General features: G+C 40.3%; 1 protein-coding gene across 2 annotated transcripts; it reads right to left on the bottom strand.

Moving 5' to 3' along the window:
• Positions 1-995: 995 nt before the first annotated feature.
• LOC135471089 (kynurenine/alpha-aminoadipate aminotransferase, mitochondrial-like) lies at positions 996-16,104 on the bottom strand. 2 transcript variants are annotated; one of them, XM_064750137.1, is made up of 11 exons: positions 15,981-16,104; positions 12,897-13,002; positions 11,472-11,540; positions 9,839-9,980; positions 9,400-9,474; positions 8,430-8,705; positions 7,588-7,670; positions 6,125-6,221; positions 5,859-5,985; positions 4,879-5,087; positions 996-4,229 (listed from the first exon to the last, which is right to left on the bottom strand). In XM_064750137.1, the coding sequence occupies exons 1-11, from the start codon at positions 16,051-16,053 to the stop codon at positions 4,170-4,172; spliced, it is 1,317 nt and encodes a 438-aa protein (XP_064606207.1). In that variant the 5' UTR covers positions 16,054-16,104; the 3' UTR covers positions 996-4,169. The 2 variants fall into 2 exon arrangements, with proteins under 2 accessions (XP_064606207.1, XP_064606208.1); XM_064750138.1 differs by lacking the exon at positions 4,879-5,087.
• Positions 16,105-17,564: the final 1,460 nt, after the last annotated feature.

Raw genomic sequence — 17,564 nt, 5'->3', positions numbered from 1 at the left:
GAAAATATCTCGAATTGGTGATGGGGACATGTATTATTAAAGGTGATGCTAAATTAGGCATTTTGTTTGTAATGTGGTGTTTCGCAACCTGTGGATGGTCTTGGGTTTTTACTTTCCGGTTCCTCCCTCCATAATACTGGCCGCCTTCGTAGGCCTATAAGAAATATATTCTTAAGAACGGCGTAAAACTCACATCAAATAAATGAATAAGTAATTTATTGTGGTGTTTGTTTCAGATTTACAGTTAATGGTCAAAGGTGTCTATTTTATAAATTTGTCATTTTGTGATTTTTAGTCTTAAGAAAATATCCCGAGTAAGAAGGTTTTCAGTTATCATAATATTTTTGTAATTTTGCCAAATTATGTACGTTTGTGTCGGATGTACTGAAAGAATATGTCAAAGCCTTCTTTGTGTCATCGATAGAGCATTATATCTGCAAAGTTTCTCTACAATAGTGGCACGAGCAAAATATCCCGTGTTTTTTGTGTTGAGTTTTCATTATTATGTTCGTTTATACTTAGTCATCTTTGTATGTCATGTATATTTGTGTTGTTTACCGTAGTGTAAGAGTATGCCAGATATTCCCCGGAGTCAGTCGATAGCTCCAATCGCCTCTTCGACCTTTGCATTTTCGTGTAGGTGTGTTTTCGACCTTATACTTGTGTGGTTGAAATAAGAAAACGCACCTGGTTTTCACGATCGGACAAAAACATTCATATCAGTTCTCTTACACAAAAACATACGTGTAAAATTGAAACTTGAAGTCTCTTAACCTTTTTCTTTTAAAGTGGATTATATAAAATTCATCTCGAACAATTGAAAGACTTGTTGACGGTTATAAATATTAAGCTTACATGAAACCAATCTGCAAGGAGCGCTCCCAACCTTATCAAAGGGACACTACTCTCAATAGAATACGCGGCTCACATGCAAAGCTAAATCCATAAGGAAGATCTTCTCAAAACTGTCGCTGTTAGAATTGCCCGTGTATGTAGTCTTAGAAAAGACAGCATGAGGTAGTAGCTATCTGGCACAAGCCCTTCATGTGTGGAATCATTTTTTTCGTTCGCCAAGTGTGTGTCAGGGTTTTGGATTAATTTAAATCCTCGTATGAAGAGTGTATGTATATATGTCTGTGTATGTATGCTTGGGATTTTTAAGTTGCACTTAACCACTTTACAGTCAAATACCAAAGAGGAATCATTGGGTGTGTATAGCCACCGTCGTATAAGTGAAATATTCTTGAGTACGGCGTAAAACACCAATCAAATAAATAAATAAATAAATTGGGTGTGTATAAATATACTGTGTCTTCTCGCGGCAGGGAGAGTGCATGCGGCAGGGAGAGTGTATGCGGCAGGGAGAGTGCATACTGCCACTGAACTACCATGCCGAACACACCAGACATGACATAATATTATACTGACACCGGGACAACCAGTCCTGTTTCTTTGCTCTACCTTCTCAGTGCTAAGCGCCAAGCGAGGCAGCAGCAATTACTATTTTTAAAGTCCACCTTACATTACATACTGTATATAGGATCATTGTAGCAAAGATACTAATTATCAGCATCTCCTTCCTACTGTAGTGTAAATCTCTAAACAACACCATTTATGTATATACAATGCTCAAAAATTCCCTCTAAGAATTGAAATGTTTTATGTTACATTAATGATGTTAAATCCAACATTTTTGGCGGTGGCGGAGGAGGGAAAACACTTGTAGTGTTAGGTTACCGTGGTGGAGGATGGAAAACATTTGTCATGTTAGGTTCCAGTGGAGGAGGATGGCAAAACACTTGTAATGTTAGATTACAGTGGCGGAGGAGGGAAAACACCTGTAATGTTAGGTTCCAATGGCGGAGAATGAAAAACACTTGTAATGTTAGGTTACAATGGCGGAGGAGAGAAAGCAGTTGTAGTGTTAGGTTACAGTGGTGGGGGATGGACAAACACTTGTAACGTTAGGTTACCGTGGTAGATGCGGGAAAACACTTATACTGTTAGGTTCCCGTGGCGGAGGAGGGAAAACACTTGTAATGTTAGGTTCCAGTGGCAGAGGAGGAAAAACACTTGTAATATTAGGTTACAGTGACGGAGGATGAAAAACACTTGTAATGTCAGATTACAGTGGTGAAGGATGGGAAAACAGTTGTAATGTCAGATTACAGTGGCGGAGATGGGAAAGCACTTGTAATGTCAGATTACAGTGGTGAAGGATGGGAAAACAGTTGTAATGTCAGATTACAGTGGTGAAGGATGGGAAAACAGTTGTAATGTCAGATTACAGTGGCGGAGATGGGAAAGCACTTGTAATGTTAGATTACAGTGGCGGAGGAGGGAAAACACTTGTAATGTCAGATTACAGTGGTGAAGGATGGGAAAACAGTTGTAATGTCAGATTACAGTGGCGGAGATGGGAAAGCACTTGTAATGTTAGATTACAGTGGCAGAGGAGGGAAAACACTTGTAATATTAGGTTACAGTGGCGGAGATGGGAAAGCACTTGTAATGTTAGGTTACCGTGGAGGAGGATGACAAAGCACACTTGTAATGTTAGGTTACCGTGGAGGGGGATGGCAAAAACTTGTAATGTTGGATTACCGTGGAGGAGGAGGGAAAACACTTGTAATGTTAGGTTACAGGGGCAGAGGAGGAAACAGTTGCAGAGGAAGGAAAACACTTGTAATGTTAGGTTACCGTGAAGGAGGATGGCAAAACACTTGTAATGCTGGATTAACGTGGAGGAGGAGGGAAAACACTTGTAATGTTAGGTTACCGTGAAGGAGGATGGCAAAACACTTGTAATGTTAGATTACAGTGGCAGAGGAGGGAAACACTTGTGATATTAGGTTACGGTACGGTGGAGGAGGAGGGAAAACACTTGAAATGTTAGGTTACCACTTTTTACATTTTAACCTAACATTACACTGAACACCATTTTATGTTAAATAAACACTTTTAGCTGTCGTCTAAGGCATTATAAATGTTATAGTCAACAGTATTTTACAGCTTGCAAGCATTTTACAGCATTTAACATATTGTATTGTTCAAACACGTAGAAAATGTTTACACCAAGCTCCCCAGTTTCTCCCATCCGTAAAACTGACCGCCATCTTGTATATAAGTGAAAAATTCTTGTGCAGGCAAGGTACATGCAGCAGTCAAATAAATAAATAAATACATTCACTCTTTATATAAGTAAATATATAAACTCATAAACTGTTGAAATTTAAAGATTTGCGCATGAAGAGAGCGTCTGCTCGGATGTGGTCGATTCCTGCTCAGTGCAGCAAATTGTTCCGTCATAAAAATTACTAACGTAATTTCGTTGAGAAAATTCTTAGCAAAGCAACAAGATATATACACGACGAGATTCCCTGTCTGCCAAGTCACACAATAAAATCACTAACTCATAAAATCTCGTGCTGATACAGCAATCCTGTTTTATTGATTCCTCTATGGAGAGTATATCAAAGCTCTTTTGTTTGTTTTGACTACATTAATATATGGTCTTGAACAAATTCCATGAAAATGGTCCCCCGTATGCCACAAAAAAAAACATTTTTATACTCCTCTTGGTGTAGTTAACATATAAAGTGAACTGACTAAAACTGAAACAGACTTGGTGGGAAAACATTAATGAAACGTCTACACGTACTTATTTTGGTTTAAAAGACTTTAAACACAACTATGTTACAGTGGTTCACATTGGAGCTGTGCTATTTGGAAATCTCTATTTATTTCAAAGAAGGAAGGGCAAGTGACTTGGCTGTAAGCGTATGTAATTTAGCTCTAAGCCTATATGCTTTAGCTGTGTAAAGCTTCTGTGATTTAGCTGTAAGCCTTTGAGATTTAGCTGTAAGCCTATGTGATGTAGCTATAAGCCTATGTGATTTAGCTGTATGAAACCTATGCGATTTAGTTGTAAACCTTTGAGATTTAGCTGTGAGCCTATGTTACTTAGCTGCAAGCGTTTGTGACTTACAGCCTATGTGATTTAGCTGTAAACCTATGTGATTTAGCTGCAAGCGTATATGATTTAGCTGTAAGCGTATAGGATTTAGCTGTAAGCCTATGTGATTTAGCTGTAAGCCTATGATATATAGCTCTAAGCGTATGTAATGAATCCGTTATGGTCGTCATATCCATATCGATATCTTCTGTTTTCAGCCCTCTTTGTTAGTATCTAGTTCTTCTCGAATAGCCTCGGCAAGACGGTATAAAGCCTGAAATAAAAAAAACATCAGACGTAGAACCAACATCTATAGGGCGGTAAAGTCTGAAACTATAGTATAACAACGTCAAAATATGGAGAAAAATCATTTTTTCCATGCGTCGAGTCAATAGTATGATACCATTACAGGATAATGTTGGATGATATCGTGGCACGATACTGGGATACGTGTCCATACCGTGATACCACGGCACGTTACAGGATTCCATTCCACGATACGATAACCATAATATACCATATTATGACAAGACACCTTTACTTAGACCTGACCTGATACCAGGAAATGATACTGTGACATAATGTCGTGACAGGACCTAATGACATGATACCGCAGTACAGTAACGTGACATGATACCATAGCACGGCATTGTGACAGGATAACTTGCTACCGTGACACTATTCCATGAAATAAACAAAATAAACATGATACCGCAATACAATTACGTGAAACCATAGCGTGACATGGTAACGTGACGTGAAGGCGTAGCATGAAACCACGACGTGATACCGTGACATGGTACCGAGACGTGATGTCGTGACATGGTACCACGACGTGATACTGAGAAATGGTACCACGACGTGATACAGTGAAATGGTACCGCGACGTGATGCCGTGAGATACCGTGACAGGACGAAATTACCGTATTCATTTCCTTCTCCGTAACACTGGAGTATGATATCCGGACGTAAGAAGACACAGGGTCATTTTCCGCGTGGAATCCACAGCCTGGAGCACAGATCACGCCCTTGGGGATTACTTTACCCCGGATAAAACTGTTGCTGTCCTTAATACCCTTCAGTTTCAACCAAAGGAAGAATCCGCCGGATGGAACACTCCACTCTGCGAGATCTGACGGGCAGAATTCACAAGACACTGAAAATGATCTAATTCGTCGTATAAACTCACATTCGTATAGCAGTTGTCAACCATAATGGACGTTCCAGACCAATGAGAACAAGGCCAATTTCCACAAAAACGTTCAACACAAACCACCAGGCAATGTACGAATTGTACAATTGTACAAACGATTCCATGTTTTCTGGCTGAGAGATTTCGGGTAGTTTTGAGTAATCTATGACCGAAGCAAACTGTACTACGTTCACATTTAGGGGTCTTTCAATCGCAGCCACGTTGGATATTTACCGAAAGAATTCCATGGTCTATGCTAGAGCGTGCCTTTCAATATGTGCACTGGGCCAGGGAATTCTTTCAATAGAGATCCAACAAGCAACCTTTGACTGAACGTAAAATCTTCGGTTATATTTCAGGACTATTAGATTGAATAATTTAAATATCGGAATTCATAAAGTGCAAGAACTGGATGTGGTTGTTCGAGGCGTCGTTGTTAGGGGCCTGAGGTATTGTTCTCGCCCCAGCTGATCATCCTTTGATCAATGAGGTCGCAGACTCGAATCCAGCTTTCGTCGATTCAGCTGAAACTTTATGCCAGTAAATTTGTCAAGTACCTGGCAAATCATCGTGGTTTCCAGGTTCTTGATCTATTAATTTAAATATCGATAGGTGAAAAAAAAATTCTGGAGCGCTGCGTTAAACACAATCAGATAAATAAATAATTAAGTAGTGAAAGGCTATAATAACTAAAGTTAGTCTTGGACTGACCCTTAAGATGAGTTTCAGCTGCTCGGACACACATATCTCTCCTATTCTTGTAGGTTTTACAGAGCTTTTCCACGTGCTTTTGAAAACCTTCCATTCCCCAGTTCTCCATGAGCCCGAGTACCATCATCTGTAGAAATACACCATCAAGTTTGAGCGGCAGTGCGATTTCTCTTTCTTAATTGGAACGACTATGTTGCTGACTTCTCCCTAAAACTCTTTCAGCAAAAATTTAATTTCAATTTTCAAGAGTCACGAGATAAGCTCACCTGAGACAGATGGTTACCATGGACACCTGAGGACTGTATGTCATAAAGCAGAACGTTCAGAATGGCTTCCGGTCCGCTGACAAAACCAAGTCTCATCCTTCAAGTAAATTAACATGGTTGATTGTTTGATTGATATATGACAAACTGATTGATTACAAACTGTCTCTGAAAGACAACCCATTTATTCAGAGATGTAAGCAGCTATGACAAAACATTGGCTTTTTGCGTTAATTTGCTTGCTTCCACTCCAAAACAGTGTTGTTTACTTCGCACGTATTGAGAAGTAAAGAAATCTGTACTCTTACTTTCGATAAAATATACATACAAACAAGTTTTAATGTGAATAACGGCCTACCATTTTACCAATCCTGACTCCTGTCAGCTTACCTAAGATAGGGTTTTATTGAAACTGTTCATGTAAATGATTAAATAGTAGGCCCCTAGCATGCACCATGAATTAAACGGAAGTAGATAATAGTTCATACATCTCAAGCTAGTAACTTATTTATTGTATTTATTTGATTGTTGTCTTACGCCGAACTCAAGAATATTTCACTTATAAGGGTATGGTGGGAGCCAGCATTATGGTGACAGGAAACCGGGCAGAGCCCACGGGAACTCACGACCATCCGCAGGTTGGTGTCAGACTTTCCCACGAAGGTGTGGATTTCAGATAGTTGTCAAAATGAACAGAATGCTGGCCGTTGTCGTAAAAGTGAAATATTCTTGAGTACGATGTAAAGCATCAAACAAATAATTAAATAATATTCCTGACTGAGGCGTGTGACACAAATCAAATCAAACTGACACGATCGCCTGTAACTAAATGTACACCAGAGAATGAATGAATGAATGATTATGGCTTTACGCCACATCGGCAATATTTCAGCCATATCGTGGCGAGAACATGTTTAAAACCAGGAATCAGTATATGGTTTTCAAGACTGAAGTATGAACATACAAAACAAATGAAAAATGACAGACATGTTTAAAACTAGGTAAAACAATCAAAGCTCTTTAAAAACTTGAAAACCACAAAGCTTTTGAAATTTTAATTTGTATATATGAACTAGAAATATCTATGTGAAATAAAAATGAAATTATATCTTATGATATAATCCAATATGTTTTAAGTAATTAATGACAGTATCGCCAGCGACACTGTCAAATAAATCAAATATAGAGCTGACTGTGTAGAATCTTTGCCTAATATGAGCAAAGTCCACACAGTCAACGAGAATATGTTTGATGCCGTACTGTGTACACCAGAGATGTCGTACATGTATGATAGTCGCACATACAAGACGGTAATGGTGACGTACAAAACATTGCACGACAAATATACGATAAAAAATAAATGTCGTGCTCCACTGCGTGAAACTGGGCCCAGCCAATGAGCGAACAAATGAGTAAAGCAAATCCCAAAGCATCACGAGGCCATCAAATTCAGTCATGTGACTTACCCAGGGGAGATAATCTTGGAGAATGAATCCAGTCGTATTACCCTGCCATCTGTGTCCAAGGAGAGGAAACTCGGCGGGGCCGTCTGCAGTTAAACAAGCAATGATTGGCCGACTGACTGATTAACTGATTGACCGATCGATCAATAGATTGGTTGGGACGCGCCCAAGAGTTATTAAGTTATATGATTGTGGTCAGTTTTATGGGTGAAGGAGACTGGAGCACAGGAAGTAAACCACCGACCTTCCCCAAGTACCTGACAATCCTCCCAACGCTGCCAAAACATCGATAGTTGTCCAGATTCGAACGCTTGACCTTACAGTGCCTTTAACCATTGGGACCAGAGATGTACCCAACAACCAATGAATGTAGCATTGAAAAACATGAAGCCATACAATAGCTACATTGTCTTGTCTAATGAAGTAGTTCATCTGTTCAAACAACTGTGCTAAGTTTATAGTTGATGATACAACTGCGGCGACCCCAACTGTTCTTCTCCCACCGTAATGGTGGCCGCCGACATATAAGTGAAATATTCTTGAGTACGGCGTAAAACACCAACCAAATAAATAAATAAATACAAGTGTACTATACTTCAGCGTATTGACCTAGGAATCTCTCACCAATGCGGTCGCTATGAGTTCAAGTCCAGCTCACGCTGGCTTCCTCTTCGGTCGTAAGTGAGAAGATATTCCAGCAACCAGCGGATGGTCGTGGCGTTTCCCCCGGGCTCTGCCCGGTTTCCTCTCACAATAATGCTGGCCGCCGTCGTATAAGTGAAATATTCTTGAGTACGGCGTAAAACACCAATCAAATAAATAAATAAAAAAAAATACACACGCACCTCCTCAAAATTATGAAAGTAGTAGGGGTCGTCTTCCATGATTAGAAAGTCGTACTTCTGGGCCAGACTGTATATTTTCCGCTTACTCTCCAGGGATAGATTCTGGCCAGTGGGGTTACTGCCCGTGGGGACGACGTACATCAACTTAGGACTGTCGCTCGTCTCATTCTGGACGTCTTTGGGAGACCATTTGCTCAAGACTCTCTCCAGATCTTCTACGTCTATACCTCCCTGAGTAGATTTGACCGTTTGCATTCTGACGCCGTGTGGCCTAAGCTAAAAGAATGGTTCATCGATCGATTATTCGCATTTGTAATGTATTGGTTCATTTATTTCATTGATTTATATATCTGATGTCTGAGAAAATATTAAAACTCGCTGAGTCTTGTATAAATGCATATGACGGTGGAAGACACTGTCCTAAAGCGCCATTAGGACTTGAGTGTTAAACATGTATATTGATTATCTGAGGTGAGAAAATGAGTCCTAGCAAAGTTCAATCCAAGCCTAGCTTGGTCTGTTAGTTGGCTTGTTACGTCCATTTTAATATTACATTGTTTACATTATTACATTATGATACATCAATATTACATCGGTTCTATCATGCATGCAAGATGGTGTCAGTTTATAGTGGTGCAAACCAACGTCAACATATTTATAGCGCTGCCTCCTTGACACGCAATGCTAATGATACTATGCATGGTCAGTGCACCCATAGTTTACTGAAAGCAGCTGCGGTATATCGGGCCTTCACGTCTAGCTATGACGTACCAACGAAACCAATGTTATGATCTTAAGAATGATTCTACACGGTATATTGAGCCAGTTTCACGCGATAAAGACACGAACGGCTAGTAAACATAGATTACCGCTCACGCATACAGAAGAATAGTTGAGGTAAAACATCCACCCATGTCATGATCAAAGGTTTGTGAAAAAAGTAATGGAGAAATTGAACAAAATCACTTACAGCAGCTAGGCAGCCTGCGTATACACTCTCCTCTATCAACACTGTATCTCCTTTAGAGCAGAGAGCCCCAAACAACTGTGATTCAAAAATGGGATGTTACATGTATATAAAATATTTCACAAATGATATAAAAAAAGTCAGGATAGCCAGATTCGAACGCACAACATTAGTGGCCAAGAGCTATTCATGAAAACAAAAAAAGCAATTTCCACGTGATAGTTTATTCACAACTTTTCGGAAGAATTGATCTCCCGTCATCAGGTGTAAACTGCAAAGGGGCAGTATCCTGAAAGAGTATACGTTCAAGTTTAGAGATTACAGAAGGGCAAAAAGGACACTGTTCGGCTATTTATAATGCAGTACGAAATTAGCAGTTTAATGGTATAACATAAATACAACAGTGGAAGTATAGACGCGAGGATAGTACCGTACACCCCACCTTTGATATGGCGTCCTGACATCCATTGGTCATCACAATTTTCGTCCGGCTGCCGTTAGAGGGCGTTGTCTGCGGGTGCAGAAGTTTGGGGTTGTGAAACTTCACTAGTATCCTTTCCAGCCATCCCAGTAAATCTTCTATCCTTTACATACATAAAAGAATGTTATAAGAGTCTGTTCGTGGTCTGTCTGGACCGTATGCCAAATCGTAAAATCTAATCATTGTCGCTCTGGAAATGTCGTGTTGTTCATCTTGTAAACTTGACGTCTATATTCAGCTCTCTGTAAAATTATTCAAATTCACTACCAAAATTGCCTTTAGTGAGCGATACGTAACAACACAAGCTCTACACATGGATATGTTGGAATCCATGTTATTGCAAGGAAAATACAGTTTGAATATACTTTTAATTCATAATGAGTGCAGGAAAGTCACTCCGGTCTAACGAAGGCCTATACAGTAGCAATGTGAATCATTATACTGATCACCGAACCAAAAGATTAACGGATTCGTTGATGTTTAAGTGATGCTCAAGAATTTTCCACCTATGTGACGTGGGCCAGATTTATGGTGGTTGGGGGAAACCGGAAAGTCTGGGGTAGACCACAACGCCTGGCAATGAAACAAGACGGGCGACTTAGCCACATAAGCGTCATCGACGGTTTATTGCTACCATGGCGTTGCAAGCAGAATCTAAAAACTCCGCAGACCGGGCGTGATAAACTGAACAGGTTCATGTCATTTAACATTTGTTCTTGATGCCACCAAGTATGTTCCTGTAACATTTACCTTAGCGTTGCTGTAGATACTGAAGTTACACTTTTCGAGCTTCAACTGTCAACGTTATTTTGTAAGACGCATATTCTTTTAATTTTAACGTTATGCTGAACTATATTTAAGGCGATTTTTAAATTTAGCTAAAATTTACGGCTTATTGAAATAAAAGTGTTTCCTGTTCTAATATGTTCTCACTACGGTGTGGATGAAATACTACAAAATGTTGCTGTTAACGCCATGCATTCTAAATATTTCCAAAGTAACCGCATGTGGTTACGTTATTTCGGACATACAATACACGATAGTGCCACTCCGCGCATATATCTAACTTCTGATCATTACTACTACTACACGCCCACGCGGTGGACACACCTACATGTACCCAGCGGACATACCTATCCAGCGGACACACCTGCCCAGCGGACACATCTACACAGCGGACACACCTACATGTACCCAGCGGACATATCTACCCAGCGGACACATCTACATGTACCCAGCGGACACACCTACATGTACCCAGAGGACACACCTACCCAGTGGACACACCTACATGTACCCAGCGGACATACCTACCCAGCGGACACACCTACATGGACCCAGCGGACACACCTACATGAACCCAGCGGACACATCTACCCAGTGGACACACCTATCCAGCGGACACACCTACCCAGTGGACACATCTACATGTACCCAGTGGATACACCTACATGTACCCAGCGGACACACCTACCCAGTGGACCCACCTACATGTACCCAGAGGACACACCTACCCTGCAGACACATCTACATCTACCCAGCGGACACACCTACCCAGCTGACTCATCTACATGTACTCAGTGAACACACCTACCCGGTGGATTTCCCATACTGTAGGCACTTGGCGGTTGTCTTCTCATCCAGGGTCACCGTCTTTCCGTCACTGTCAACAAATTTAAATAAATAAAAATTCACATAAAATAACTAACATACCCCTCTGCCCACCAAAAACAAAACCAAAAAATATATTCAAATACACAATACATACAAAAAGCCAAACATTGAACTATTGGTTGTATAACTGCATGTTCCAGGACGGCAGATGGACAATGACTAGATCCAGCTGCCAACCACTGCGGTCGCTATGAGTTCAAGTCCAGGATATGCTGGCTTCCTGCCGGTCGCACGTGAGAGCGTCTGCCAGAATTCTGCGGACGGTCGTGGGTCTTCCCCGGGTTCTGCCTGCTTTCCTTCTACCATAATGTTGGCTACTGTAGCACAAATGAAATATTCTTGAGTATGTGGCGTAAGAAATGTCTGGACCTGATTATTCCAGTGCCCCCCCCCCCCCCCCCCCCACACCCCCCACCCAACCCCATCCACCACTAACAAAGATGCACAAGCATTGGAGCTATAGCAGTCCGTATCCTTTCTTTCCCCCACATAACTAACACTGGTCAGACGGAGCTATATACCATGATGAACATCAGATGGTGCTGTAAGCCCACACAATTGACAGAAGAAGAACATTAGCTAGATGACCCTGTACCCGTCCCCCTACCTCTGCCAGACATCCCACCACACGGAAGATGAACATAAGCTAGATCATAGATGAAGCTGTATCAGTCAGTCTGCCTCTGTCACACATCCCAGACACACATCCCAACAGTGAACATATACAGAAGATGAACGTTACTACTCCTAGCTGTAACAAACAGTCCACATATCCCAACCCCGGAAGATGGACATTACTACGTCTAGCTGTAACAAACAGTCCACATGTCCCAACCCCGAAAGATGGACATTACTACGTCTAGGTGTAACAAACAGTCCACATATCCCAACCACGGAAGATCAGCATTACTACCCCTAGCTGTAACAAACAGCTCACACATCCCAGCCCCGAAAGATGGACGTTACTAGGTTTAGCTGTAACAAACAGTACACACATCCCGGCCCCGGAAGACTCAAACTACAATCAAAAAATTAATCAGTTAAACTTAACAGAAAGTCAGTTGTATGAGTGATGCTAGAATGTATTCTGTTATTATTGTACAATATTGTGTCACATTTAACATAATTTCCTGTTAGTCTTATAGAATGGTTATCATGAATTAATAGAATATGTGTGTAATATTTAACAGAATAATCTGCTGCATTAACAGAATACAATCTAGCATTACTCAGATAACAGACTATCTGTTAAATTTAACAAATTAATTTTTTTTGAGTGTAAGGAAATAAAGCTCTAACTGTTCACATCCCTCCTACAAATGTTACCAAATGTAATCCAACTGACCTGAGTTCAAACGAGATGGTTTTGACAGGAAAGGTATCGGCTGAGGGGATTCCCCCAGACAGAGATATCAGATGATCCATAGGCTCCTTCTGAGCAGCCGTACCATCTGTCCAAAATACAAACACGCATGCCCATTTCAACGTTATGGCAAGAAACACAAAGTGGTGGTGACGTCGTTTTAGTTGTGCGGTGATACAATTAAAGCTGTTAAAATCAATTTAATGGGGCTCCGCTCGGAAGGGCATTGGAGGGTAAGGAAGCTGCATTGTCTGGCCATTCCTGTGGCTCAGCAAGCTTTTCTGCAATGCTCTTCCCTGGGCTCCGTCGGAGATGTTTGACAAAAATGTACTTATCAGTACATGTATGTGCTAAGCAAATCAAATTTTCTGTATTTAACATGAATATCTCAAATTAATTCCCTTCAGTAAATATCGGACGGGTAGCTGTACTATTCATGATTGGTTAAAATGATTAAGAACTTTTAAACATCCTCAGCAAAACCTGTTTAACACATTTTGTAGTATAATATACACAAGCCAAACTGGCATGTGAGATAAGAAGGTATGATTTGGAAGGTTGATAGGAATTTGCTTATATGCGTAAATGAGCATGTAACAGTCGCGAGTTCATCCGTTTAGTGTGCAACATATACCGTAATGTGGCCTTAAGTCACCAAGGGACGACAGTGTGCTGTCACAATTACCTCCTAGAAATTTATTTATTTGATTTAATTGGCGTTTTATGCTGTACTCAAAAACATCTCACTTACACGACGATGGCCATCATTATGAAGAAACACGGCAGGGGAAAATTCACGACCATCCACAGATTGCCGCAGGTTGATTGACGACCTTCCCAAATGTTTCTTTTGACATCAATGCAAATAAATCCTTACTACATGCCCTTTACACACAAAACTACCATTATGGCGTTTCAAAAATCCTTGCAGAATTAAAAAAGAAATCCTCTTTGAGAAAGTTAATGCGTGACTAAATGTATGCAATGGAAGATGCCTTTGAATGTATAACTGAATGTGATTATGTAATCGCGAGCGAGCGAGAATATCCTCTTTCGAATCTTCGATGTTTAATAGTTGTCCACCCAACTGATGTACTACTGAGATGTTGGCTTTGTGGTTACTTCGCAAAAGTATCGATAAATCAAGGTGGTGCCAAGATTACCGATGTTAAAGTTTTACAGATGGTGGGGATTGAATCACGAGTCGTTATGCGGCTCTTATCACTACGCTACCACAACCGATCTCTACTCTGGAAATAAATGGCCCACAAACCTAACACAGTTTACATTTTGATCTAACATTTAGTGCGTGCGTATGAACTGTGGCACAAGTTACACGTTGACGACACTAGCCTGTACGTGGCCTGATATACACTCGTGAACTTATTTATGCAGGTCAAACGAAACACTTCAGCCAAGGGATATGACCCGATCCTCGCTCTCATGAACAGTTTTAGGTTGCACTTTTACAGTCACATACAGTACTATGGCGTCAACTAAATGCTGCTGCACTGAAAACATGTATGCCATATAAGTAAAATATTATCACACATCATCGATATATACAATGATACCGCGCAACAAAACTGCTGGCTATGATGACGCCTGGCCGAAAACAAATAGTACCATGTTATGAGACAAAGTTATGTTAATTCTAAATCAGTGACCTCTAATAGATTGTAATTACCATCACTGCATTTTTTAAATTCATTCTACTTAAGCAATGCATGGTGCTAAGAGGGCGTGTAATTTGCTTATATTTTTGCATATACATGAACAGTTATAATAAAACCCTTACTGAGATTAAAAGAGGCCGTATTTCACTGGTTACCTGTGCCCATTCGACAGCTATCACGCTGTCGTCGCTACTTTGCTTTTGCTCTCCATGCTGAAGGTCTTATAATTATATCAGAAGAGGCCTGAGCAACAAGTAGCACGTCAAAAGACACGAATATGTTATTGCTAGCATGCAAGTATGCAAGCAGTACATCTATTAGGTCCCTTACAAATTAAGCACGAGTGGTTCATACCTAATATGTGTCCACAAAAATTCAAAAAGTTCCTCATTTCATTAAATATGTCGTTCATAAGATTGAATGTCACCATGCATGCACAGAAAAGGTACAAAAATTGTAGGCAAGGTCTGTATGCATGGTGGTACATCAAAGGGAATTATAGGTTATGGTAGAACTTAATATCCTGCATCGTTTTATTTGTTGTGTATCGATTTAAAAAAATGTACTGCAAGGATGGACTTTTTGTAACAAAATATAAACTTTGTCCAAAAAGACACCAGAAAAGAGGAATCATTAGACGGAAAGTCATTGCCCGATCTATCAGGTCGAGCTAAACAGAGCAGCTGTTGACTGTTTATCTCACACGATAAATGGGACGGCCATGTTTAGAGGGGTCTACCCGAGATCTGTGGCCTGTATTTACGGACACAAAGGCGAACTGAGCGGCCGGTTTTTACCATATACTAACTGAGTAGGCTATATAATTCCAGACCAGGCAGTGACGACTGGTATATACTATAAATTGCTATTACTATTACCCCAATTACTTTTTATCTAATTTGCCGTACGTGGGAAGGTTGGTCGTGGGTTTCCCCCAGGCTCAGTCCGGTTTCCTCCCACCATAATGCTGGCCGCCGTCGTAGAAGTGAAATATTCCTGAGTTCGGCGTAAAACACCAATCAAATAAATAAATAAATTTTATCTAATCTTGCTTAAGTCATTTTGCAAAGGGGGAGGGGGATGTAAGTTGCAGCAACATAAGTATTTGCATGAACAGTTAGAACAAATCCCTAACTGAGGCATATTGGCATATGGTCGAATTTTATTGGTTATGCTCTGGTTTTATTCTCCGTGCTCTTTATATGTAAATAGTTACTCGTTTTTAAAGATAGACGTAGGCAAACCATAGGGCTTGGCAACAGATTCAAGGTTCACCATAAATCAGGGTAGTGTTTATCAGTAACATGCACACGAGTTAAGACAGAACCGTGTTGTCATGGAAAATAAACTTCAAATCAAAAACTGCTATTTGTACTCCAGAGAGCTTTACCTTCATAGAGCTGTCGTAGAAACGAGGGCTGGCGAGATCGACCGAGATCGCTGAAAAACCGATCGTAGTTCATGTCGGCTGTGAAAGCTTCCAGTGCTGGCCTTATGTAAGATGTGACACAGATTTCATCTGGTTATAGAATATTCGCAATTTCCAAAGGGTATATAGCTATAGCTGTACACGAACCGTTGACTGAATCTGCGGTCCATGTATGATCCAGGACATGTGCACTGTGCTGTTCAAACAGGGAGAGCCATCGTAAACAGAGATGTTCGTGATGGCTCGTCTAACTGGTACAATAACATGCTGTGTGCACGCATAAGGCTAGGTTTTATTTTATGAATCTTTTTTACAGAAAAGTACATACAGACTAAGCTTACTGTTGACAATTTATACACACGTCTAGGAAAACGCCGATAACTTTAGTCTATGTCTGGGGTATATAAATTTGAAATGATCACTAAAACGGGCTTATTTTTATAGCCGCTATAGTATGCTGTACGTGCCAATATATAAAACTAAAGGTTGGATTGGATTCATTTGGAATAATCGTATTGAACCATATGTTAACACTGGGCCAGCACATACGTAATGACATACACTATACAAGGATATATAGGCACACTATATAGCAATCTTCTTAGGTAAACAAAATATTGCTAATACCAAACAAATGAAGATTTTTCGTGTTGTTTGTAAACATGCGTCACAGTATAAAATATGTGTCAACATACCAAGACTGTAGTTGTAGAGTGTGCTAAGATTTAATTACTGATTATTGTTGAAAATTTTCTGGAGAGTTTAATGGGTGGAGCAGAGCAAGAAATAGAAAGTTTAATTCTTCTGATGCTAGAGTAGATTTTCGTTCCCAACACAAGCGAAGTGAGAGGTATTAGTGACATTCAGGAGAGGTGGGTGGCCACATATACAAGTAGTCGTGACATTCTGGAGATGTGGCTGGCCATTTTTGCCATGACAATGGCATCTTATAGGCAAATAGGTTATTAGTGGATACATGTTCGATATCAATTGCTTCTGGGTGTTACTGATTAATAGGTGGTTAGACATTGCAGCATTACAGTGATTCAGATATACTGTTAGCGACTCCTGAAAATGGATCAAACAGTGCGTCGTGCTTTTCTATTACCCAATGCCCCCAAAGAATGACAAGAACTGCATTTGACTGATAAAAAGTCACTCTCTATTTCTGACTGAAGTAATGCTATTAGATAACTTATATAGACTGAAGAAGGTCTAGCAGCAACCTGCGGATGGTCGTAGGTTTTCCCTCGGCTCTACCCAGTTTCTTCCTCTGATGTCATGCTATTAGATAACTTCTATAGACTGTAGAAGGTCCTCAGGATGGTCGTAGATTTTCCGTGGGCCCTGCCCAGTTTCTTCCCTGGCCGCCATCTTATAAGTGGAATATCCTTGAGTGTATCGTAAAACACGAATCAAACAAAATGGAGATTGTATATTTGAGGATTCTACAAATTTGTTACACATTTGTTGAACAAACATTTTAAATTTCGCTTTAAATGATTGCAGCAATGAAGTAGTTGGCAGTTTATGAAATGTTTTTGA

This window comes from Liolophura sinensis, chromosome 7, assembly GCF_032854445.1.
Source record: "Liolophura sinensis isolate JHLJ2023 chromosome 7, CUHK_Ljap_v2, whole genome shotgun sequence".
NCBI classification, from domain to species: Eukaryota; Metazoa; Mollusca; class Polyplacophora; order Chitonida; family Chitonidae; genus Liolophura; species Liolophura sinensis.
This window is presented reverse-complemented; position numbering and strand designations above follow the sequence as displayed.

Bases quoted from the DNA above. Each gene is read 5' to 3' on its own strand.
- LOC135471089 (XM_064750137.1), bottom strand. From the start codon at position 16,053: ATGAACTACGATCGGTTTTTCAGCGATCTCGGTCGATCTCGCCAGCCC. The intron at 9,475-9,838 runs GTGGGGTGTACG...TTTGAATCACAG, and splicing joins GTCAGGACGCCATATCAAAG to TTGTTTGGGGCTCTCTGCTC. The intron at 8,706-9,399 runs GTAAGTGATTTT...CCATTCTTTTAG, and splicing joins ACGCAGGCTGCCTAGCTGCT to CTTAGGCCACACGGCGTCAG.